Raw genomic sequence first — 27,005 nt, 5'->3', positions numbered from 1 at the left:
GTCTTTTGAGGTTCCACCTGTTTTCCAAATGCTAGCTGCCTATGAGAAATCTATAAGGATCTATCCTTACCCTTCTCTTTTCTCTGTGCTTTCTCAGAATGATCTCATACAAAACACACACATTTAATCACTGTTTCTATAGCGATAAACTAAAATATTGACCAGTCTCTCAGGCATCTCTTTGTGGATATCTATTAATCAGCTTTACTTTAATTGAAGATAATTGTAAACAGATCTTAATTTTTGCTGCCAAACTAAAATGAGTGTCCTACTGTGGATCCTAAGCTTGGAACCATCTTGCAGAGCATCCCATGTAGACTATGCCTGCATAGTGCAAGTGTTTTCTCATGCAAGCTCTCATTTTTGCCTCACTTAAAACTACTCCTATATTCCTCCCATATATCATCTCACACCCCTCAACGCTTGTTTCAGAACACTCTGGAAATATTATTTGCATAGTACATCACTTTGCCTCTCACTGCAGTCCTTCCCTGGCTTACCCTTCTTTACTGCTTCAAGGCATGACCACTTATTCTTACTTAGCCTGCAACTTTCAGTCCTTACTGAGAGGTAACCTTCTTATGAGCGCATAATATTACTCTCTTTCATACACAGAATAAATTAGCAGACAAGACTAATTGTGATTTCACCTATGCTCCCACTTCAGTCAAGGAGGAATTTCTCAGAAACATCTGCCATGTAACCCCAGTTTTCAATAACAACCTCTCTTCGGTCTATTCTCTGCTCTGATGTCTACTGCGACCACTTACTTTTCATGCTGGATTTTGTGGTACTCTCATACTGTTTCCTGATGTTTCCCATTTTTGCATACACTTTTGTTATCCCTTGTCACATCAGTTAAGAGCTTAATCAGGACCGTTTTTGTTGTGTGTTTGTAGAGTACCCAGAAGAATGGGCTCTCAGTTTAAGCCCTAGGGTCCCAATATGCTAGACTATTATTAGCAACCACCACTTCCATTTTCTAGCAGCAGAGAAACAAAAGGTATAGGAATCTCAGGTCCCTTTCCAGACTCCAGAATGGATTTGCTCTAATGGGCAGTTAATTATTTGCTCATTTTCCCCAGCTTCTGTCTCATTGTTCCCCATTCCAGGAAACCCATTCTAATCCTTCTGTTTCTCTTTGCCCAGAAAGTCCCATTTTCCCAAGCAGGTTGATGAAGTCCCTGCTTCATCAGGGAAAGCAGGGACTCTTTCCGTACACCAGTAATTGAAGTAGGATTCACTGGAGGAGGATATTAAGAACTGAGGCAAGAGTGCAACAGCAAGCTTTCATGAAATCAGCAGTTTTTCACTTCTTCCACCTCAGCTCTTTTTATTACATGACCAATTGTACCCACTGTAGAATAATTACGCATTAAACGTTCTCAAGGAGACCTACTGAAAACAGTGAATTCATTCAATATACGCATACAAAGTTGTTTGTTATTTACCCCTAACACATCATTCCACTACAGCTACCCATCATTCCACTAGCACCAGACAAGACAATTCTGTATTATGGCTATTACCTGCCCTCTCACATTCATTCTTATCAATAGTAAATCCTAAATATTGTACCTTTACACAGTAAACAGACTGGTGCTACTTATCCACCTTTTAAATTCATGGCAGATAACTATTTTGCAGAGTAAGTGTGTTTGAGGCCACACTGATGTTCTTACTTTGGCATAGCTTCCACTGGCATCAGGAGAAGTTAGTTTGCTAGAACCTAGTCAAGAAGTACTGATAAGCTGTGCATTTGTGCACAAGACAACTGCTGCTGACATTCAGTCTATCTGAAAACAGAAAGACTAAACTTTCTCTGTATTCTATTTCTAAGCATATAAGACTGAACTGCGAAACACAAGTCCACAGAAATATTTTGTTGGCATATAACAGGTTTTTCTCCCCGCTTCTTCTAGAATGGATGATGCTGAAGCTTGTTTCATTCTGAGTAGCCGCTGTGAGGTGGACAGGACAGCAGCTGTAAGTTTTGAAGAAATAACTAAGAATGAGTGTGCATGCTGTTTACACTGTTACCGCCCATATTCCCTCTCATAGACTGAAACGTCTTCTGTGTATGTAAGATTAAAATTAGCTGATTTATGCAGAGATTTTGCATGAGTGGGATGTACTTCTGATCTCAATTAAGTTAATGGAAAGGTTTCTACTGGATTTGCTAAAGCCAGGATTTCATAAATTTAGGAAATTAGATTTAATGTCTCATTTCACAAAACATTTCTACTACTGCTTTCTTAGAAACTAAGTTATATGAACTACCTACCAATGAAATTAGGATTTTACAGTGTATGTTATATAGAGAGAAAAGTTTTAAATAATCTAAAATTTTATATGTACATATTTTCTAATTCAGTACTCTTAAAAACTTATTACACACACTGAATAATACATTTTTATGCATTCTCCCTTTTTATGGAAGAATGGCAGAATATAATTTTTAACATTTAGATACTATTTCTGTATATTTTATTTATAAGCAGTAGCCTGGTACCTTATAGATTTGTTGTCTCTTGGCCATTAATCACTCCAAAGAGCAGCACTCAGTCAAAAACAAAAGTTTTATTGAAATTATCTGGACTATTGCACGGTTTGCTCTCAATGTCCAATTCAGAGAGTTATATATATTAAATCAGAAAAGAAATATACCAGCTGGCTGGTATTTCCATTCAGAAGCGTTCAAGTATCAAATGCTTACTAAGAAAAAAGTAAGGATTGAATTCAACTTTATAAATTAATTTATGATTAATATCAAATAACCAATACCTCTAAGAATATCTGATTATTTTTCTTATTTGCCAATTACAGATGTGAAAAACAGCAAGATTCTTTAAATAAATTGTTATGATTTTTTCCATGCGACTAGTTATTTTCAGCCAGATAAGATACTGTCCACAAAGGAAGACTGCTGATGCAACTACTCAGCATATCTGTGATAAAAGAATAAAAGTATTTTAGTATCAGCTAGAACTCATTAAACTAGTGAAATTACCTATTTCTCGTAAATAATCAGGAAAAAAGTTCACTGAGGAAGAGGCAGTGATGATCACCTTTTTCACCGCAATTCACGTGCTAAATTATTGCACACTTAACTGTCTTTGTCCAGTTCAATCCTGAACTACAAAGGAGGATGATTAAAATAGGTTTAAGTATGCACAACGTTAAATTAGGATCGTTGCAATTTGCTTGACAGGATCAAACTTTTATTTTCAATTCAGTAATTATAAGTTTCAGGTTATCTCAATTTAAAAAAAAAAGTAAGGTATGTGGAAACAAAGCAACGTGCCTATATAAAGAAATTTAGTTTGACTTGTACCTGTTAATTTTACTTGCCTCAGCCTACTGCTCTACAGTTAGATTATAAGGAATAGCAATTTGTTTTCTAAATGTTAAAATTAAGAACAGAAAAACATGGGAAATGAATACTTTGCATCAAATATGTAGGTTTTCTTAGTATATTGCCTATAACTTGTCACAACTACTTCCTCTGCCCTCAAAACCTACTTACTGCCATACCTACACATACAGCTTTAGAGAAGGAAGGACAAAAGCAGCAACAAAAGCTGTAGTTAGCAAGAAGAAAGAATTATGTCCTTTGTAGGAAAATGAACCCCCAGAAGCAAATTCTATTAAAAGTAACTGTTAATTTTTTTGTAGAGTATCACAATGCTATAAAAAGTATTTCATTTCCAAGCTAAAGACCCTGGGCTAACCTCTTCCCTCGCGTAAAGCCACTGAACTCTCTGAGAAATGAATTGGTGCTCCTGCTATGCTATTCAAACTTTTCCTGAACTAATGGCATTGAATTAGATTAATCAGCAATAGACTCTCGAAAACACAGGAGTGAAAGCCACTGAATGGGCAGCGAGCAGTCTTAGAGAAAATGTCAAGTAAGGCAAGCTCTCAGAACGTACTATTTGGAAGTGACAGGTACTGGGGTATTTAAGTATAAGAATAGGTAGTAGCTCCTGCAAATACCTGGGAAAATACCCATTACTTCTGTGACGCTGAAGAAAAACACTGAATTGCCTTGCTTAAATTAGCCATGAAGCTCAGAAATCAGCTGATTCTGATTCAGTTACAATATCTTGTTTCACAGAATACACTAGATAGTTATAAAATAGTTCAGAAATGAGAAATCCCATACAATCAGAGGATGTGATTCATGGGCATTCTTATACTTTGTACCTTTCCGCAGCTGTAAGGACCTCTGCGCTGACAGAGGATTCACTCACGTGTAAGCTGTGCATCTCCACTCTGCTCATTACCCCTCCAGAGTTTCTACCAAGAAAGATCAATTTTCAGCTCTGCTAAGCTTTCCCACAGTGCAGCCACTGGATTCCAAATATCTTCCATCCATTCTGACCAATCCTATTCATTTTTGGTTTCAGAGTTACAGCTACAGCTGTAGAGCCAGCTACAACTCTCTCCATGCAGCCTTTCTGCCCTCAGGGCCCGTGTGCCCCAGGAAATACCAAAATGGGACCTGGCACATTTTAGCACATCTCTTCCAGTACAGACTGTTATCAGCTTTCAGTTATCACTGTATCTGGAGCATCCAAAAAGGCAAATCTTACTGAAGAGACAATCCTGTTATCTTCTGCTGGGGCAGAATGCCCTGTTGGGTGACTGGGTGGCTAGAACGTGGCAGCAAATAGCAGATCATTTCCCAGAGAAAGTAAACAACAGGAATCAAGCTTTGCTTTTGCTTTTTATTTGATTTTTGTATGTCTTAAGGACTTTTCTCCCCTATAATCAGGGCCTATGGGGAAGGCCCTTGTCTTGGCCACACTGCATACACCAACACTTCCCTTTTTTGCGATATGGATCTCACAATCTGCTATTAAACAAATAATATTTTTCTCTTAGCCTGCTGTGCTCCAGAAATCAATTTCTTCCATTGAAATCAACAGTCACTCTTTATAAGGAGTGATACCTGCATTCCCTTTACCTTTCCGAAAGGTTTCTTATCCAGGCTTATACTTATTGAAAAAATTTTCTCCCCACATGGTGATTCTTCATCTTTTGTAGCTATCTGTGTAAAGCAAAGTTTAACTACTTTGACCTCTATATTTCAGAGGTTCACAATTCCAAGTGCAAACAGGAACTGATTATGCACGTACAAACTCTCTGACCCTTATTCCATCCTTTACACACTAAGTGCCATCTGTCAGTTTCTTCTTCACTCTGGTTACAGTAAAGCCAGTAGGGCAAAAAAACCCAGTATTTCTCTGAGAAATGGCAAAAAGAAATGATAAGAGAACACAAGAGAGCAGGACTATGACAGCTGAGGATAAGCTATCCAAATGGTGCTTATACTTCAAAAGAAGGTATATTCCTAAGTTCATGTTACACATTTATCAAAATCAAGTATCTGCTACAATTTCAGTAAATGCCACTATTTGAATGAGTTAGGAATTTTCCAAACAAGAAACATTTGCTGGGAAATACCAGCTAATGAGAACTGGAATGTGTCCAGAAAATCTATCAGTTTCAAAAACGTCTAAAGGCGGCCAGCTTGCCTTGGGATTTGAGATCTCAGAGAACACTTAAAGTTCCTTCAAAAAGCCTGCTATTAGGGCTCCCCAGAGGTTTCCAGACCCAGTCACCTATGTGGGATCCTGCTAGCTCTAGTCACATCTCGGCTCTCAAGTTTGTCACAGGCCTGGGAGCTTGGCATTCCTAGAATCTTTAAGTTTTAGAGATGTCATTTATTCTGTGGCTCCAGAGCAAATGGCATAAATCAGGAATCTGAACTGGAACAGTGAAATTGGGCTCTGAGGGTCAACGCAGTTTGAAGTTTTAAACAAGATATCACCTCCTCCTCTCACTTTTTGTTGTTCAGATTTCCTTTTCACAGGCAATGCAATAATTTACACTTTAAGTAGAAAGTAGGACAGCTTTTTGTCTCGTTTTTTGTTTTATCTTACTGCCCTCTAGAGCTTTGAAATCAAATAGAATTAATTTCCTGTAGTCACTACTAAGGAATATATTAATACAGGTTACAGTTTGTCACTGAGCTAAAGGAAGTTTAATTTTAAGTCCATCCCAGTATCTGTCAATATAACTGCAACTGATTTTTTACCCTGCTTTGCTCGAGAAACTGACAAACTGTTAGGAGTACCTTGGATCCTCTCCTACATCTGACAGCTGTCAAAATGAAAGTTAAAAGATACATTTAGGAGAGCCCTGTACAGAACAGCTGTTGTTACTCATGGGATTTTTCAAGTCCATGAGGATTTTTCTCTCCCCAGCTAGAGTCCTCAGCAGAGGATCCCCTCATTTGCCATGGCTGTCATTGGCTGTTCATTGCTTGCTATTTTGTTCTCAAAAAATTTTAGCACCAGAGTTTGCTGTTACTTCTCATCCATGAACCTCAACTATAGCTCAGAAGGAAAGTACAGTACCAGGTGACAGGCAGTTATTTATAACAATTGTCAGTTGCTTTCTTTGCTCCCTTGGATAAATAGGAACTTCAATAGTCAGACCAAGCATCTGCCAGCTTTCCACAGTCTCCTACTAGACATTTTTCTTCTCTGCAAGACAAAGCTCTGCCAATTTTTATTTTCTCAAGTGTCATTTTGACATCTCAGACCAAGATGTAAGCTGCTCATCTGCTACAGTAAGCAGGACAGACATCTGTTTCACATATGGAGGATGTATTTTATTAAACATTCTTTCTTCTTATTTTTAAAATTACTTTCACTTTCTGACAAAAACAGTTATGCTTCTAAGAGAAAATAATTTTTAAAAATTCAAGGAAAATATCTGAATAACATTGGGAGAAGAAAAGGAAAAGTAAAAGGTTTGAAATGTACAATCAAAATGGCATTTGCTGGTACAATTTTGGTTTATCACAGCAATTTTAGTCTTATTCATGTATGTAACACTCTGGAATGAAAAATATAATTCTCCTAGATTTTATTAAGCCTCAGCTATGTATCAATTAAGTAGTATTCAGGAAACAATCTTTTCTTACCTCTTTTACAAGCCAATGAGGTCTGTGCATGGCTGCTATGGAAAGGACAGGGAGGAAACTAGTCATGTCAAACCCTATGCAATGAAGTCACATCATGATTGCAAATGACTCTGAAGATTTTATTTCCCTTATACTATTTGCATGAAAAGAGTAGATAACATATCTGCAACAATTTAGCTTTTTCAGATGTCTCAAATCTGCCTCCAAACCTCTTGCTCCTCCTGTAGTGCTGTATCACCTCCATCTATCCCATTACCCAGCCATTTGCTACTGTTCGCATTTCATTCCCTTGAGACAGAATAGCAAAAGGCCCAAATGGGGGAAAAAAAACCCCACCCAAAATTAAGACAGGGTCTTGAGAACTCATATGCTGAAGAAAAAGGGATGAAAAAGTGTCTAAAAAAGACAAAAGCTTATAGCACGTTCTGAAATCTGCTGGATGGGCTCATATAAGCCTTCATAAAAGTGTTAATAGTAAAAAAATATAAACTAATCTATTTTACCATCCACAAAAGGTCTTCCTCTTATGACTTCACTCTATAGTACATCTAGCAGAAAAGCTACTCGGTACCATCTCAATTGACATTAAAATATTATGGTTTGAAAATGTCAATTACACGCTGTTCCAGGCAGAGATTTTCCCTTGTGTTCATGAGTCTGAAAGCTTTCCTTATTGCTGATGCTGCAAACATAATGAGTCATTCTTTATAGTCTGTCTTTTAATAGCACCAATTTCATGACTAGGCAAGGCATTTCAAGCCAAATACCGTTTCCTATCTAGAGTTCTCAATTACTCCTTTTTACTTCTGAAATAAATAAAAACTGATGGTTAATATGCTGAAATTAACCATATTTCACGGAATTCAATATATGAATGTATTATCAAATAGTTTTATGGGATAGCCCAGTTCTTCCTTATATTTAACTCATGGTTGACAGAGTAACAAGCACAAAAACTAAAGTCTGGGAATCTGTTGGAATCCTCTGGTCAGTAGATGGCCAGATTCTGCCATCAGTTATGCATATGTGTTAGTTCCACAAAAACATGGATCTACTTTGATTCTTGATGTTGAGCTGATGGTTTGAGACTTGTCACTAATTTAACATCTTAAATCCTGATGTCTTCATTCTATATTACTCAAATGTGGAGTCTTTTTTGAAGGATATTGTCTAATATGTCTTTCTGGATTAATTATGCACGGGTCTTCACTACCATCTAAGAGTTTTCACAGAATTCTTCCACATCCAAATGTTATCCCTTTCAAATTATACTATCGCTGATACTTGCAGAAGGATAGGAGAGACATAAAATACCTTAGGAGGAGAGTTCTGGAAACAAACCCTCTCTGCCTCATTCCAAGAAATAAAATAGGATATCATAACAGGATCATAGTATACTACAGGTCAGAAGGAGGCTCAGGAGGTCTCCAGTCCAACAGCCCTTCTCACAGCACGGTCAGCTATGGGCTCAACCAGGTTGCTCAGAGCTTTATCCAGTCAGGTCTTGGAAACCTGCTGCACAGCCTCCCTGGGCAACCTGCTCCACTGCTTTACTGTCCTAATGGGGAAAAAGTTTCTCCTTATATCCTGTCTCAACCTCATTTCGGCTTACATCCATTGACTCTTGTCCTCCCACCACACAGCACTGTGAAGAGCCCGGCTCCATCTTCTCGATAACCTCCCTGTAGGTACTGGGGGGCTGCTGTTAGGTCCCTGTGAAGTTCTCTCTTCCCTCCAGGCTGAGCAAGCTTCGTTCCCTCAGTGTCCCCTCACAGGACAAGTGCTCCAGCCCCCTGACCATCCAGGTGGCCCTCTGCTCAACTCATGCCAGGTTATCCATGTCTTTCCTATACTGAGGGGCTGAAAACCGCATGCAGTATCTAAATGCAGTCTAACCTGCGCGGAGTAGAGCACAAGTCCCTCCATCTACAGGCTGTGCTCCTGTTAATACCACCCAGGATGCTGTTGGCTGCCCTTGCTGCCAGGGCCCATGCTCTGTTTGCTGTCTGCCAAGACCCCCAGGTCCTTCCCAGCTTAGCTGCTCCCCAACTAGTCTCCTGCTTGTGCCAATGCAGGAGGTTACTCCACCCCAGGGACAGGACTCTCTATGTGTCCTTGTTGAATTTCTTGAGGTTCCTGTTGGCCCATTCCTCCATCCTATCTAGATCCTCTGAAAGACAGCCATGCCTTAAGCGTATTGACTGTTCCCTCCAGTTTGGCGTCATCTGCAACCTGCTGAGTGTGCAGTCCCACAGCTCTTCCAGGTCAGAAAAAAAGTCATTTATCAGAACAGATCCCACATATAGACCCCAATGACACCCTGTTTGTCACAGGTCTCCAGGTAGAATACTACCACTGCCCTCTGAACCAGATCTTCCAACCAGCTTTTTACTTATATACTTTTACTCCAATCCATGCAGATTGGAATATGATAACTTGTATATGAGAACATCCAAGTGGACATTCTAGGAGACATATATTCATGTGTCCATAAATATATTCCCCCAGATCGTCCTTTTGGCCTTGTTTGAAGACAGGTGCAACAACTTGTTTTTGTGCAGTTGTTGCGGACCTTCTCCAATTTCCACAGTCTTTCAGAGATGATAAGCAGCATCCTCGCAAGGACACTGGCCTGCTCTCTCTGCACCTGTCTGATCCTGTGGGGTTGTAACAGTCAAGTTCTCCCAAGTAATCCCTGACTCAAATCATCCACTGCTGGTCATTCTCCTCCTCCTCGAACTCCACCTTGAAGCAGAGTTTTGGGAGACCTTGCTGGTGAACACTGAGACAAGAAAGGCATTGAGTACCTCAGTCTTGTCTGTGTTTGCAGAGTTACAAATGCATTTTTGCGTATAAACATATGTATGGATGCACAGATAAACACACACACCAGCTGCTGCTGTATGGTATTAAAGTGAGTTATCCCACTAATGCAGTCAGCAATTGACAAGTCAGACTTTTCAGAGGAAGCTCTTTCTTTTTCTAATGTAACATGATGATTATTTGTATTTCATTATCATCACCTGATACTCTTTATTTCATTCTAGGATCATCAAACCATTTTAAGAGCATGGGCAGTTAAAGATTTTGCTCCAAATTGTCCTTTGTATGTCCAAATATTGAAACCTGAGAATAAATTCCACATCAAGTTTGCAGGTAAGTGTGAGATTTCAGCCATTTAAACTGCTTGTTAGTATTCTTTGGCGGTTTGTTTTATAAACACATAAACAAAATCAGATTCCCTAGAGATATTTACCACTTTGAAACAGACTAAAAAAAGTAAGAGCAAAATATAGTAAAATCCCATGCACTGTATACATAATATCAATAGTAAAATGTCATGTTTTGTATTAAAGTCTTATTTATAAGCATTTAAAGAATTACTATATTAGTCTGTAGTGTTATATAATGTATAATGTAAAATTATTTCATATATAACACATTGTTACTCCATAATTAGAGAGCCAGGTTGCTGTATCAAGATTAGCTTGTTGTATCCGTATCTTTAAACCATTTCTGTCATTTAAACCATACTATTACCAAGCGCCATATGAAGAGAACAGATCAGAAAAGCCTAAATTTCTTCCATACAAATAATTGGAAAAAAAAATATTGTCTTTCCACTGGATAATTTTTTCTAAGTGGTATAAAAAACATGATTTTTTTTTCTTTCAAATATTTTGGAAAGAAAAATATCATTTAGTTCTAGATCCAGTAAAATGAATATCTTAGAAACTATGAATAAAATGCAAAATGATGTTAAGAAATCCAAATAAAATCCTCTCTCATAAGAACAGATTACTAGTTCTAATTTGGCAAACCTTTTTTTTGCCACACGTGGGTGGGTATCACTTTCTCTCTTCGTACATACATACATACATATATATATATATATATATATATATGCACACACACACACACATATGCTCATGTAAAGACATGCAAATACTTTCCTAGTAACAACTTATACACTCTATCTTTGCACAAATATCTCTATAAGTAGAATCAAAGCTTTCCATTGCAACTGTAACTTGAAAAATCAGCTTTCTTGAAGTATATTTTGAGTGTGAAAAGATTGCCGATTCATGCAAAATTCAGAAAACTCTATGGAGAAATATTAGTCTCCTTCATCATCCCAAAATCTGATGAAAAAGCAAATTCCACTGCAGAACAATTCTAGAGCAATAGGTAAAGCTGCAATTTTAAAAGCTACTGGATTTACTACTAGGTTGGAAAGAAGAAAAAAAAGCATCAATACCAGTCCCAAAGTCATAAAAGTGTAATCTTGAACTATGATATGGAACAGCAGGGAATAAGACTCATGCTGTGAAAAGAATTATAGATTTTTTTCCTCTCCCCCTTTAAAACAAAAAGTACCAACATAATCTGTTCTCCTTAGCCGTGGCTACATTTTTTTTAATCTGTAACTGTGGTAAATTGTCATTCCTAATTGTATTATTAATAGAATTCCATTATTCTTAATGCCTTGTTTCTGTAGGAGCTTATACATAACTAGACTTGCAAAAGAAAAGTATTTTGTTCATATTTGTTCTAAGTCTCAAACTGAGAAATTTGGACAATATAGTAAAAAAATGTAAAAAAAAATAAAAAAAGATGTAAAAAAATAGATGACTATTGTAGCACAGCAACTTCTTTGCTTGTTGCTACGCTCTCTGCTAATACAATAAAAAAATTTCACTAACCCATTCAAAAACTCATTCAAAATACTAACAGATATATATTAGAGAGTATAGAATTTCTGTCAGATTTAACTGTGAGATATACTTTTCATTTCCATTGTGCCCACCCTGATTTATTCAGTTTCATTTATATATATTTAGGTCAGCATGTACCTGTTGGTTCAAGATTTGAAATAACAGATGATTACATAACTTCTCTATATAATTTTTTTGTTTTGTAAGTATTAGATATAATACAACAACATTATAAACAAAAAAGAAGGGGAGGGTACTTGGCAAAATCCCATAAAAATTCAAAAATATAACGATTTCTTATTCATTCAGTTTCAGGAAGTCAGAATTCATTTTCATAAACCTCTGCCATCTGACTTATGTTCATGGAATACAGATATGCCATCCAAGCAGCAGACTATGCTTTATCTTGTCAAAATCTCATGTTTAAAATTCAAATAATACTGCCTTTTCAGATTTATTAACGGCACACAGTCAACTAAAGAACATATTTCTGTCTGAAATCTTTTCTCCAGCTAACACTTAATTGTTATAACTGAAATATATTAAGGGGAAGATAAATCTAAGATTCTTCTGCATTTGACAATGTCTTCAATAACTAAATTCATTCTTTCTCCATAACATTTAAGTAGGCCTCAATCTACAGAAAATGGGAGAATGAATTTCTCCTTTCAGTGGCCAATGATTCTGTTGTTGAAAAACCTCTAAAAGTTTCAAAAAAAGAATACAAAAAGCATATAAAGTATGCACTCACTTTTGTTTTCAGTAGGAGGCATGCTAATACCTGCATTATAAACTCCGGCTAGAGTGTCCTAGTTACAGAGATAAGATAAGAAAGTTCTAAATACTTTAATGATGTATTTGTGCATGCGTATCACATTAATGACAAATTAAAAGTAGAGGTGTACAGACAGATCAGATCCAGGTGGGGAGTTTAGTTGTATTTGCCTAGCTTTATCAGTCACTTTTGATACCGTTTAGATTAACTTTACTAGTTTTATTCTTCTTTTTCTTGAGGAACAGAATTCTGCTCCCACTGAAAATGATGTAGACTGAATAAAACCCTAAACCTAGAAAAAAAAAATTTACTTAGCATGCAGTAAATACCTATATGACCTTTAAAACCTTCTTTATGACTTTGAGTTTCTACATTGACAGGAAATTAATTAAATTATAAGTTTGCACTTATCCTTTCTTATACTTGCTTTAATATTGCCAGGTATACTTTAATGACACTAAAGATTAGTTTTATTTTCCTTTTCATGCTATCACCAGTACGATGATCTGAATTTTAAGCACAAGCCATGCAAGCTGAATAACACTTCATCCAATACTGAAAGCATATGCAGAAGACTGCATTTTGAAGTATAAGCCAATATAGAGGACTAAATCTAATGCTTCTATTGCTTTCTTTTCTCACTTCCCTCCCTCTAAGTACCATTAAAGCCCAGAAAAAATAACTATAAAAATAGTCTATAGTACTGTTCCATCACAGAAAGTACTATTCTGCAGACATCCTTACCATCTTGTAAGGACTCTCAGAAACAAAATGCAAGAGTGTCAGATATGAAAGCCAGCAAAGGACTGGGATAAAAAGAACATGAAGCTGTAAAAAACTGGAAAAGTAAAAACAAAAAACCACTTGCCTAGATGAAAAGGTGGCAGCAACTATTAGCAGTTTCTGGAAGAGATATTCAAATCTACATCATGTACTCAAGTACAGTGCAAACATCCCAGAGCTACTGCCCAATAACCAATCTGCAAGCCAGCACAGCCTACCTAAGCAGCCCAGGCAATCCAGCACTGCAGTATCCTCAGTGTGCTACTTCCTGGAATCAAAATTGTATCTCTGTACATTGCTTAATGTCTCTGTACCACTTCATGCAAAGCTGCAGAAGGTGCAAGAGATATAAACTAGATTATATTACACAGGCTACTCTTAACCACCAGCGCAGCAAGACAGTGGATGCAAGATTCATAAAGTCATTGCATCCTCTCATGTGTAGCTGCAAGACAGAAAGTAGGCACTGGATGGAAAATTAACTCTCGTCATGAAATCCAATAGGTAGCATAGATGGGGCAAATCATAAACAGCTACACTCCAGGTCCAAGTGGAAGAGGGAGATCTGGATGCAAATTCTCATTGTATCTTTCTTCACAATTTTGTTAGGAAAGGAAGCGAAAATTTTGTTCAACAGAAAGTATTTTTGTAAAATAATTTATATCTTCTTTTTTACAGATCATGTTGTGTGTGAAGAGGAGTTCAAATATGCTATGTTAGCTCTAAACTGTATATGTCCAGCTACCTCTACATTAATCACACTGCTAGTTCACACATCGAGGGGACAGTAAGTATATACTACCATAAAAAACCCTTGCAAAAGTTCTTTGGAAAATATCTTACCCTGAACTCCCAGGCAACCACTACAATTTTTAAAAACAAACTGGAATTTTTCTGAAGAATAAAAGTGTCAAGATGTTTTACTCAAGATACTATAATTTCAAGAAGAATCCTCCCAAATATATAACAACTTATTTCACACTATTGTGCCACTGCACAACAGAAAATGTGCAAAATTTGTATTTCCAATTCAGTAGATTGAATTGTGGATATTTCACCCAGTTCTACTTAAGAACGCCAAAAAACCTGAAAAAAACCCTATTTTAATATATTAATTCGAAAAGGATTTTTTTTAACACATACATCAAAATCCTATTCACTAAGATTAAGAGAATTTTTTCTGATAACATATCAAATAGAATTTTGTAGAGAGAGTTTAACATAGTAACCATGCTGTTGGAAACAGTACAAGATTACAGTGTCTCTACAGACTACACAGTCACAGTAGGACCTTTCTCAAATTTACCAAGATAGGTATACCATATCTAGTACAATCTCTGTTATACTGTGTTCTTGGAATAATAAGGTATTTTTATTAAAGCAGCACTGACAGAGAGGGGTGTTAAAAAGTAAATGTATCTGCAGAAGTGGAGTGCATGCATACAGACAATACATTTGAGTCTAGTAAAAATACATATGTTTTACTGAAGTAACCATGGGCCCAGTAATATCTTGACATTTACAAACAGAGTTATTTAACCTTTTATGTGGCATTTGTAATATTCCCCTGTGCCCAGGACAGGGAACACAAAAATTATTGCCAGAACTTTTACTACTGAGAACAGCAAATGTCAAGATTTTAATGGCACTCTCTGTACTAGAATCTGTTAATAAGGTGACAACAAAAAACATTTCTATGCCTCCGAGAACCATGAAGAAATACATTCTTCTTATACCTACCTTTCATTACATGGCATATATAGAATTCAAAGCTCTATTTAATTATTCCATATTATATGTACATGAAAGAAGAGTAGTATTCTTAACAGCTGGCAGAGAGTTTTCCATCAGCACAAAAAATGACATATGATAGGGATTTTGTTTTGTGCTGTAATTGAGGACTTCGGCATTTCATTTCTAACTTGAGCATATTCATCACTTATATGGACACTCAACTATGATACAAAGTAGCTATAGTAGGATTCAAAAACACTTACTTTCTTTTTTAATCAGAATTAATTTATGTAGTCAGAGCTGTTAACATAATTGATTTCTAGTCTGAATCTATGCTTTCAAAATTGGTTATTGTATACTAGGAGCAAGAAAAATATTTTTCATACAAATAGTCAACAGTATACTTTGAATCCTACCTACAGATACATATAAACTTGCTAGACAAGAATTCAGAAAGACTTGAAAAGTAAAAGTGTTTAGCTGTCTTTCTTCTACTTTACTCTGCACTCAGAGTATTTAATATCAGATAGGTTCCAGATTATTGTTTCCTGGAAAAATGGCAGACATCAGATATCTTAGAGCACGCATATAATATGCTAGACCAATTGCTTGAATAGGTATGAATATTCTCTAAAACCACACTATACCTATGAAAGTTTAAAATAGAGATATTCAGCAGAGGGGAAAAAAACTTCATGAATATTTCAAACTTGAGTAGTCTTAACTTCCTAGGGCTAGAAATAAAACAGTTAAAAAGATCAAGTACGTCCCGTCTAATACCTTACTTAAAATGTTCAAGTTTAGCATTTCTGCTACTTCCTTTCATTCCCATTTTTGCCACAAAGCACAGTAATTCCCAAACTGGGGGTGGGGAAAAGATGTTCCCTTTTTATCCCTTACAGATTTCCAAAATTCCTTGGACATGATGGAATATCTTCTTAAAAGTCTAATGTTCTAATGTAACTGTGACTTTATTTGTTCATTAAGTATTGTACACATGCACAAAACTGTTCAATGTATTACAAAAGTCATCAAATCAAGTATTCAGAATTAGGAAATGAGGACAAAACTATCTTTTCGCTAGACTGCTCTGATGCTATGAAAAAACTAATGCGTTGTGAAAACATTAAGTCCGTTTGTGCTTGAGCATACTCATTGCTCCTAACAACGTTAGGCAGACCATCTTTAATCTGGAAGTTTTGCATTCTAAAACATTTTATATAAGGAAATATTGCAGAAGTATTTCTCTGGGGAAAAGTCATTCATTAAGGCAGAATATGACCACTTTAAAATTCCAGCTTCATTTCATTTGTTAATTCAATGGAGGTATGATCTTAACCTAAGTGGCTTATATTTTAATGGATTTGAACAGTAGTTCATTGACAATTCCTAGATTAAATAATTGTCCCAAATTCTTACAAATGAAGTTCCAGCTACTATATCTACAGATATGGACAGATATTCTATTTCCTGTTTTTAACAACAAATGGTTTGACATCTTTAATAAATATAAACCCATTTCTGCTCATCATGAAGATAAGTACACTGGGAAATTGCTAGAAATTGAAGGCAATAAATAGCAGCAGAACACAACAAAAATAATTATTCTGTATTATCCTAATTAAAAGGGTAATTCAGTAAACAAAAAGAAATACATATATGTAAGTTGAAAACAACTTCTGGAATTAATAGGAGACTGGGAAAACGTTCACTTTCTAAACACCTTTGCCCAGATCCAATCATCATTGAAGTGAGGTTTTCTGCTGTTTATGTGGTCTTTTGTACTTTCAGATTAAACAGACTACGTATAACTAATCTCATTGTCTTCTCAGCTGTTTACAGCATCACAGACCTCAGTTTGTAAAATAGCAAAATTTTACCTTTAATCACAATCATAATCCTATTATTGATCTTAATTAATAATCTTCATACTTATCGTTAAACATTTCTAATCTAGTAATAGAATTGTATTAAGTTTTTTGTTATGATACAAAATATTGGAAGAAAATAACATTTCTGACTTGATGAACTTCATGTGATCTTTACAGAACAGCACCATGGGAAGCTTTTAGACAACTTACTGGAACCAAGCAGACTTTAAACAGGTGAACATTTTATTTTAGAGGGAAAATTGAAACATGCAACAATTTTCTTTTATGTTTCTAGTTCTGTTATTCTATACCTAATGCACTGTCCGTTAATACTGGTGCAATAAAAATGGTTAACATCGTTCCATTAATCTTAAACAAAATATTTCTATGCTAAGGGTGGGAAAGAATGGTAAATTGAATAAAAGCAGAAATTGTTTCAAGAAACTGAAAATATATAAAAGAATACAAAGGAGCAGGTGCCAACATTAATAGAAATCTGAGCTCCAGGAGGCAAAACATAGAACACATTTGTCAGCTTTATGTCCTATCTGAGATCTATCTCCCCATTATATCCCATAAAGTTCTTGCAAACAAAACACGGTTTCCACATGAAACTTAGTAAAGGTAGAGGTTCACAAAGGCCCCAATTCTGCAGGTTTTGACATTACTAAAAATTTGGAACATCTTCACTGAGATCCATGTAGATAAAGAACATCAGCTGCATACAGTAACAGATCAGGATAGTCTTAATGTGATTAAAGTAATAATTTCTTTTCTTACACTAGAGAAAAGAGGGCATATGCTTGTCATTAATGTACAAGGCACAGTAACTAAAAACATCCTTTAGGATTAGGGTAAATACGGACAATAGCAAACCGGCAAGCAAATGTGGAAAAGTATTTCCTACCAATAGTGTAACCTAAGCCAAATGGGTCTTTTCTACATAAATTATTTTGAATGACTAACTACAAGAATCAAACAAGCTGTTATGGAGTATCTGGAGAGAGGGCCTTTATGAACAGAAAGCACATGCTGTTGGTTTCACCTGTCATCTTGAAATTGCAGAGAATCTACTTATTTTCATGTGATTTTAAACTAATTCAGCCATATTTCTCCTGATATTGAAGTACATAATCCTAAAATGCCTATTAGCAGAAAATGTTCTTGAATGCATTAAACTGAATTAATCTCCTCACTTTAGTATCACTAAGCTTTGATCTCAAATATTTCTTTCAGCACAGCAGACCTTATTTGTACTGCATTTGTACTGCTCTGATTAATGAGAATTTTACATTAAATTTTAAACCATTCTCTTTATCTATACATGTTTCAGGGAGGGTCAGCAATCACCAGAACAATGGCAGAAAATGTATGGCAGATGCTCTGGTAATGAAGTGTATCATATTAACCTGGAAGAAAGTACATTTTTTGCTGAGTACGAGGGGAAAAGTTTCACATATGCTTCTTTCCATGCGCATAAAAAGTATGTTTATTTTCTTTTCAAGGATTAAAAGATCAAACAAATAATCATTTGTTTTGCCCGCAACGTAGCTCTCTATTTGAAATTGCAATATTACACAATACTCTATTTCCGTGTTTAAATATCTGGCCACTGTTACATTTCATGGATATTGTTCCGTAAGTTACATCTGGTCAGGTAAAAGCTCATGCTGATTTTGTATAGTCCAACTCAGGCTGAGAGACTAGAATATAAGGGATATGTAGGATAAATCAGACAACAGAAAAGACTCATACGTTAGAGACAGAGTATAAAACATTAGACCCTTTCACTGTCCAAAACAACCTATAAAACCTGTTTGTTTGTTTGTTTTTCCAATTTAGGAGTCAGCTGGAAAACCAGCTTCCTCCATGGGTTCTCCATTGCATGCTCATTTCATGCAAAACGTTCAGTTGTGAGGTGGTACATGTTATATCCTGGTGATTATCCGAAATAAAAACAATTTATTCTGTTAGACTGAACCTTAAAAACGTTAATATATCTTCTTTCTTTAGGTTCTGATCATGCAGAGCTTATTCATTGCTGCTGTGTGCGAGATGAACATACAAGCTAAACATAAATCTTTGTATATTCATATATATTTAACAAAATGATCCCTGAATTAAACCCTGAACAGTTTATTCTCATATTTGATAAGTGAGAAGATTTTATTGCTTTAATTCCTTATTTTCCATCACTAATCAAGTAGATTTTAAAGAGTGAATAGCAAAAATGATTTCTGCAAATGGTTTCTGTTACATATGAATAATGGAACACTTTAACATGATGAATGCTTTCTCATATCATATATCCATTCTTCTATTGATATATTCTCAGAATGGAATATTCATTCGATATAAGAGATTAACCGGAACAGCAGTAGAAGAATAGTATGAGGATTAAGAGAAACATTGGACTGAAATGCCTAGGGATTCATCACTCTAAAAACAGTATTTGATCAGAAATGGCTTATTTAGGAGACAACTTTTTTTAAACGTATTTGTCATTCAAAACTCTGCAAATATTCATAATCTGCAAGATACAAATATAAATGGAGGTTCACTTTTGACACTGGAAATTCAGATGTATACGGAACTATGCTTAATGACCTATGCCTTTCCTTTTTAAATTAAGGTTTGGAGTCTGCCTGATTGGTGTTAGAAAGGAAGATAACAAAAACATTTTGCTGAATCCAGGTCCTCGATACATCATGAGTTCTACAGATATATGCTTTTACATAAATATCACTAAAGAAGAGAATTCTGCTTTTAAGCAGCAAGAAAAGCACAGAAACAAACACGAATCAAAATTATCTTACCATGGAACTTCTAGGTTGCCAGTACACAGTATAATAGCTAGCATGGGTAAGTAAAAGAAAGTTGATGCATATTAACATAGATTAATTGTAAGAGGTATGGTTTAAAAATATAGTTAACATTAACAAGAAAATATATATTAAAAGTCAGAAACCTACCATAAAAATGCAACTTTGATTACAGAAAAACGTTTCCTCAGGTACAGTTTAATTATTTGTTATATTTAAATATAACAATCACAAATAACCTATATAGTTTTCCTTTCAGTCTTTGACTGCAAATTCAGACAATCATCACTAAATATAGGAATCTCATTCACATATTTTGACAACCACACTGAGAAAATACTTTCAACATTACTTCAGGGACGGTGGCTATCGATTTACAAGATACAGGATGTCGAACCTCGAGCAGACCTACACTAGCTCTTCCTTCTGAGGGAGGTAAAGAGGGCAGACGGCCCAGTATAGCACCTGTTTTGGAGGTTGCAGACTCATCCTCACTTCAGACATGTGACCTGCTAAGTGACCAGTCAGAAGATGAAACTACCCCATCAGATGATGAAGTTTCTGAAGGCTTAGAGTATGTATACTTAATATGAACCAAACAATATTATCTGAAAAGCTAATGTTATGAAAAACGGGGCTGATTTCAATAGGAATGAAAATAAAACATCATTTGATTAGCAACGTTCACTTTAACTTTTGGAAGTGCAGCTCAATCCAAGCAGTTGTAGCAAGCAGGGCACATAAAGGTCAATTGTGGAATTATCTCCATTCAAGAAATGCTCTGGTCTGTTAGCAGAGCACTGTTATGCCTATTTTGAAATGAGGGAAAAAAAAAAAAAACCCACAACTTCTCCACTTACTGGAGATGTTCTACACTTAGTAATAAAGACCTAAATTAAATTGCAATATACGGTTATCTCATACACGCATGCCCATTTTTCTTATGTTTGATATTTGTAAGAATAGGACTCAACTAATCTGTAAACAGATAAATACTTCTGTCCTGAGAATGCAATGATAATCAGATTACCCTTCAACAGGCTTGTTGAACACTCAGGGGCAGATGTCTCAGCTCAAAATGCTGGAACAACAACATAAAAATCCAGTATGAGACAAAATTATTATTTCTAATTTACAGTGTTAGTGTGTTACTGAAAGTAACGATGTATTACTCAAACAAAAACAGAAGGTTCAATCCTGTAACTCTCATACACATGAGCAGTTATGTTTATTGGGATTACTGACAGGGGTATTACAACTGAGATACACAGCAAAGCCAGTGGCTCACCTAGCAGTTTTCCACAGTTTTCCATATGAGAAGCCTCAGGGAAGATCATAAAACTCCAGTGAGAAAAGTAATAGAATTAATTATCTCCAATCTTTAAATTGAAACATCAGGATTTGTAAGGCCTGCTATTTTCCCTGGCTCCACCGATAGCTGTAGATATTCTGATCATGCATGTGCACCTGAAAACCTCTCTAACTCCTATTGCAAGTCATAGTCCTCCTTGCTACAGACCAGACTCCTATTAAAACTACAGTTAATTAGAAATTTTATCTTATCAGCAAGAGGGTTTGCCATTTTCAGATAACATATCAGAGCTGAGGATATTTAAAACATATTCTAACCATATTCAAAGTCTATTATTAGAGCAAGAAAGCAAACAAGAAATAACTTGAAGTTAACGTTTACTCATGACCTCACTTATTCTTTTGAGTGCTTGAAAGGAAAATGGAGAAGGAGAAAAAGTATAAGGCCCACTATGATTCCTATTTTCTTTCTTTTCTCCTTTTCCTTTTTCAGAAAGTTCCAGTATACACATTCAAAAAAGTAGAACACCACTCTACATCGGGCCATTTCGAAAGATACCTATGTAAAAAAAAAAAAAATTCCCTTTGGTATCTAAAACCATGATAGTGTTCACTAAATTTTACAGAATTTTATAGAATTGCTCTAAGCTACAAAATACATATTCCTTTGATCCTTATTAAGGATATAATTGTTTCACATACTTGACTCTGTTATTCTACAAATAACTACCAAACTTAGGCATAGGTATAAACATAAAACATTTGATTAGCCAGTTGTGCTTTAGTAATTGACTATACTGAAAAGCTTCTGTTCTATTCTCCTAGGTATGCCAAAGGATATCCTCCTTACTCTCCTTATATTGGAAGTTCTCCCACATTTTGCCATCTTCTGCATGAAAAAGTGCCCTTCTGTTGTCTAAGGCTAGATAAGGTAAAGGAGGTTTTTGTTATAGCACAAAACTGCATTCATATTTGTCTCTTACATTCAGCAGAGTTAGATTCTGGTTTCTACTTAGAGATAAGTTTTGTTTAGCAACTGTTTAGCTACCTGTTTTCTCATTCTTTTCATCTCCAAAAAACATCTGTATAGGTCTAAGATCATCTCAGCTGGTATAATCTTCCATTTCTAATGGTAAAACTCTTTAATGTCACAACTACATCTGCTTATCTGTAATCCACTGAACTTGTTTCCTGTTCTGATTTTAGGGGTGCCAACATAATTACTATGAAGATGCCAAAGCCTATGGATTCAAAAATAAATTGATTATAGTTGCAGCAGAAACTGCTGGAAATGGTTTATATAATTTTATCGTTCCACTTAGAGCTTATTACCGACCAAAGAAAGAACTAAATCCCATTGTATTACTCCTGGATAACCCGTACGTAGATTTTAAATATATTTGTTTACTTGGGTTTTTTTTTTTTTTGTGATACATTTTCAGATTCTTTTACCATTACTTTGATAGATGGTTACTCTTTACATGCCTAACTTAAAATCAAAAACATTATGGCACATACATTGTTGAGAAAGGTTGGTGACAAAAATAATATCATGTGTTAACTGTCATGTACTAAATTGACTTCCTACTGGTTATAAATGGCCATTTTGAATTTAAATGTCCTTGTTCTTCATGGGCAATGTTACAGCTAAATATTCCTTATAATATCCAAAATCATGGGTAAAACTAAACATTTAGTAAAACTACCTTCACTTTATAAACAAAGTGAAAAAAAAAATCAAGGTGTGTAACAGTTTTACAGCTATGTAACAGTAGTTTAGACAACACACAGCTACTTTACACAAGGCATTTAGTGGCCTCTTCCAGTTAGGCATATTTTTATTACTTTAAGACAGGCAGTTCTATAAACCAGTAAGAAAATCACGTTGTCTACAATTATATAAAATCATGGAAGAACATTGAACCTGTAATCTCCAACTGTGCAGCTTCAGCTCAAAAATAAACCATGCCTTAGCAGCTATATCATAAACATAACCTCTTCTCCTATCATCAGGGAAATAAAGGGGCAGGAAGAACAGTTCCTGTGCTACCTTAATGCATGATTTTTTTTCCCCCTTGGAGGCTGCAGAGTAAGTGTGAAAGTTACAGGTGTTACTATCCCACACTCCTGTGCCAATCTAACCCCCTATAGTAATGGCTGAAAAACCATCTTTGTTAAGTGGATGCACTAAATTGTTCCACTGAAGCTGAATTATAGTCTCTAATCTCTGTGGTACGTTACTCACTTTTGGGGCTTGAAACAAACAAACAAACAAACAAAAAAAAACAGTAAGAAACCATACTCCCTTCTTTCTTTTAAAATGATGCCTGATTACTCAGTATACCAAGCATTGATTAAAACACTTAGACAGACATAATTTGTGGAAGATAATACTCTCCTTTTCAGCATTAAGTAGCTCCTCTCTCAAGTATAATCTCTTTATTACACTTACACTGGTATTTCTCAGTCCCCTCTATATTATCCAAAGGTAGCAAATTGATTACTTTAGCAAATGAACGCAGACATTTATTTCCACTATTCTGCAGGCTAGAGATACATTTCATACCCTTCCTGAAAGAGATGACATGTCCAAAAATTTTTTCTCAAATCTGAGAGTTATGTGATAGCATTGCATAAAGCACAGCCATGCAATGTCATATGAGAAGAGGAATAGAACAGGATGCATTTAGATTTCTGAAAAATGAAAAAGATAGTAAAACAGGTTGCTTGCTTTCTCCCTTTGCCTTACTAAAGCCAAAGTTCCTTTTCTATGGTTTACTTTCAGAAAAGGCTGTACACAAAGTGAAAGATAAATAAAATGCTACACATTACCAGTGGCAAAACTTAAAATGGGTTACCCACTACATTACAGTAGTCACATACTAAAAGAAATCTTTATTTAAAATTACTCCAGTAACTTTCTCTCCTCCACTTCTGTCCCCAGTCCCACCTGGTAAGAACATGCCTTCCTGAAAACTCCAGGAAAACCTTATCAAACCTTCTCCTCACAACCCCAAAGAAACGTTAGGAAATATTTCTTTGCCCTTCCCCCAGATTTTTGTAATACTGGAAATGCAATGGTCAGAGCTCACACTGGCTTTTAGCTCTATTCCCTATATAGGTTTTTATGGGACCCAGAATTCATAGCATGGACTAGGTGTCAATGTGCTAGACATAAGACAAAAACAACTGCCATAAAACCTTAACATTTACTTATAACATGATAGGAAGATGCATCTATCTGTCAGTCTGCACAGAACATCTAACATGTGATAACCTCTTTGGCAAATGCTTTTCTTCAATCTGCCATCGGGTCGTGTTTGAATCAGAGGTGTTCTGCACCTGGAAGGGCATGCGCAAGAAGCACAAAAGAAGCAGGAAGCCTATCTGGAGTACCAGGTTAGGAAGGTCTGCACAGTGGATCTACATGGGGGAAGGGAAGGAAAGAATGGCAGCACATCCCCTGACACAGGCACAATTTAGTACTATAGCCTGCCTAGGGTACTAGAAGTTGCTGTTTCTCCTATGCTATTTGAGGGGGAAAAAGACTTGAGAAATCTAATATAGGGGATATATAGTTTCACATACATCTATGTGTCCAAGAAAAGAAATTTTAAGGCACAATTTCTCAGCTGCATCTTTTTCCATTTCTCAAAATTGGGGTTAGAAAGGCATCTACCACAGGTACAGAAATCAGCAAGTTGTGAACATGTATTTCCACAGAAAGTATCAAAACAGAGAAAGGTAATGGGCCTACCATTGCCCAAAAGCAGGGACACTGAGGTCTTGGTAAGCCTGTAGGTCTCAGAGAGTGCAGGAAGCTTCAGAAAGTATCTGAACCTAATAAAAATAATTGTTTTTGCTGTCATAGCTGTCTAAAAGTCTGTGGAATTCCTAGACTTCCTTGCATTAGCTACAAATTCTTGCATGGCAAGACTCATCGTTTATAATCAGACACTGAATGAGACTTTTTTCAAATACTTTGGTGCTGCTCAAGTACTTACAATCTCAATTTGGAAGATATAAAAAATGAAGGTTAGGCAGGTACAGAACGTTAAATCAAGCTATGATAAGAAGAAAACAGCAAAAGGGGCATGTAGGCTCTGATTCCAGGCTTGACACTTCTCCTTTGTGTATATATATTCTAGTTTATTACAAGTGATTTGTTACACAAAAAACGAGATCATTCGTGAAGCAGTATATACCTGTGTTTGCAATCTAGATAATACAGCATAAAAAGAATTATACGAATTGTTTAAGGTCTAAATTATTATTTTAAAGACTTCTGGTTTGCAAATTTCATGTTAAATGGTATTTAAGAACTGGACATGCAAGTATACAGTGCCCTCTAGTGCTTATTCACTTTTTCAGGGTACTGCCTGAATTTACATATTGATACATGTTTTTATGCTTTTTTCACAATTTAAGCCTAAAAATGCTTTTTCTCAGCATAAAGTAAAAAACGTGGCTGCTAATTAAACTCACTCCCTTAGTGTTGTTTCTCTCTACACAGCATTTGCAGTGAATCCTCTGAAAGGGCAACGTCTACGGGCTACAGAAATCTAACCGAAAGGCACGGTGGTGCTTTTCATACATGCGCGAGGTGGAATCCAGGCTGCCATTCATGTCAATCGGAATGTTGCAATTAACTTCATTGGACTTAGAGCTTTAACCACTTTCAATTAACAAACATCTCCGCCTTGTTGATGTATACCTATTTTCTCTGTTTATCTAGGCAATCTATTATGGCATGCTTATTCTGATATCCATACATTTCATGTGTTCTAAGATTTTAGTTGTTTTTCAGTATATGAGAAGGCAACACCCAGTAAAATTTATGACTGAAGAAATAATACAATAAAATACAGTATTTTTTAAAGAGGAACGTGGAAAATAAGATTCATCTAAGATTATTGTACGACTGACTTGAATGGAGCTAATGTCTGTAAAGCCAAATAATGATTGGGTTTCACTTCACATTTTTATTAAAAACTTTCACTGCTTGTTTTAATTATCCTTATGTCATGCATTGGAATCATGCTTGTTGTAGGGTGTCTTTGTCATCAGTCATTCATTCTTAAGATATTTGGAATTGAACTGTGCCATAAAATTTCTGATTTAAGTAGTACATTTATTAATAAATATTAATTCTGATTATTGTTTATGATCAGAGTAAACTGTTAATTCACAGCTTCTTGCAAACCTATTTTCTGTTTGCCATGTTAAAATTATATTGCTAAAATTAAAAAAAATTTTTTTTTTTTTTTAAACAAGCTACCAGTGTATTGATATACTTTAGAAGAGATGCTGCTTTTGTGATGTTGTGTTTCATTTTGTAATCCTATCTGCTGCTTAGGCCAGATATGCATTTTCTGGATGCAATCTGTTGGTTTCCAATGGTTTACTACATGGTGGGCTCTATCGACAAGTAGGTGAAATAACTGTTAGAAAACCTAACATTGTAGTGCTCAGTGGTTTGTTGTGTGTATCGTGATTGCATGCTTAAGTTTGGTGTCGTATTTGAAGATGATCTTTTTGCATGCATGCTTTGTGTCAGTGTGCTATAATTTGGGATTTCAAATTTCTGACTACTAAAGGATATCATTAGTGAAAAATACCTCAGTAATAGTTTCCATAGCTACAGGTAATACTATCAAAAGCTTTACCTGATGTTACATCTCTACATGACAGGGAATGCATGTTAGTATATTCAGAACAGAAAATTAAAATAACATCTATTTAGGTGTGTTAATGTTTCTAGAAACTGCCAGATTATAGCCCGGATTCTAGTGTTATCCTATACTTAGTTATTTGTTGGCTTGGATTTACTGACTAAGGTTTTGTAAAGATAGCTACAGGATGTAGACAGTCCTAATAATGGTAGTTTGAAATGTGTCTAACAGTCTTTACTTTCCACTACTTAAAATGCCACCTACTCCAACATTTCTCTGTTAACCTCTTCTAAAACACATTTTCAAATCTAGGTTTAGCAACATA

General features: G+C 35.6%; 1 protein-coding gene across 3 annotated transcripts in view; it reads left to right on the top strand.

Moving 5' to 3' along the window:
• Positions 1 to 27,005, top strand: part of KCNT2 (potassium sodium-activated channel subfamily T member 2) — a 158,351-nt gene that overhangs the window by 86,951 nt on the left and 44,395 nt on the right. For 2 of the 3 annotated variants that reach the window (XM_068952240.1, XM_009669752.2), the window contains 10 exons: positions 1,923 to 1,986; positions 10,045 to 10,153; positions 13,949 to 14,057; positions 17,053 to 17,109; positions 18,209 to 18,358; positions 19,508 to 19,737; positions 20,055 to 20,271; positions 21,834 to 21,939; positions 22,215 to 22,387; positions 26,365 to 26,436. In XM_068952240.1, the coding sequence (XP_068808341.1) occupies positions 1,923 to 1,986; positions 10,045 to 10,153; positions 13,949 to 14,057; positions 17,053 to 17,109; positions 18,209 to 18,358; positions 19,508 to 19,737; positions 20,055 to 20,271; positions 21,834 to 21,939; positions 22,215 to 22,387; positions 26,365 to 26,436 (1,287 nt within the window). The remainder of the gene's footprint in view (positions 1 to 1,922; positions 1,987 to 10,044; positions 10,154 to 13,948; positions 14,058 to 17,052; positions 17,110 to 18,208; positions 18,359 to 19,507; positions 19,738 to 20,054; positions 20,272 to 21,833; positions 21,940 to 22,214; positions 22,388 to 26,364; positions 26,437 to 27,005) is intronic. The other variant, XM_068952241.1, reaches the window with a different exon arrangement.

The sequence above is a fragment of the Struthio camelus genome, chromosome 8 (assembly GCF_040807025.1).
Source record: "Struthio camelus isolate bStrCam1 chromosome 8, bStrCam1.hap1, whole genome shotgun sequence".
Lineage (NCBI taxonomy): Eukaryota > Metazoa > Chordata > Aves > Struthioniformes > Struthionidae > Struthio > Struthio camelus.
The sequence above is the reverse complement of the archived record's forward strand: the minus strand, read 5'-3'. Positions and strand labels throughout refer to the sequence as shown.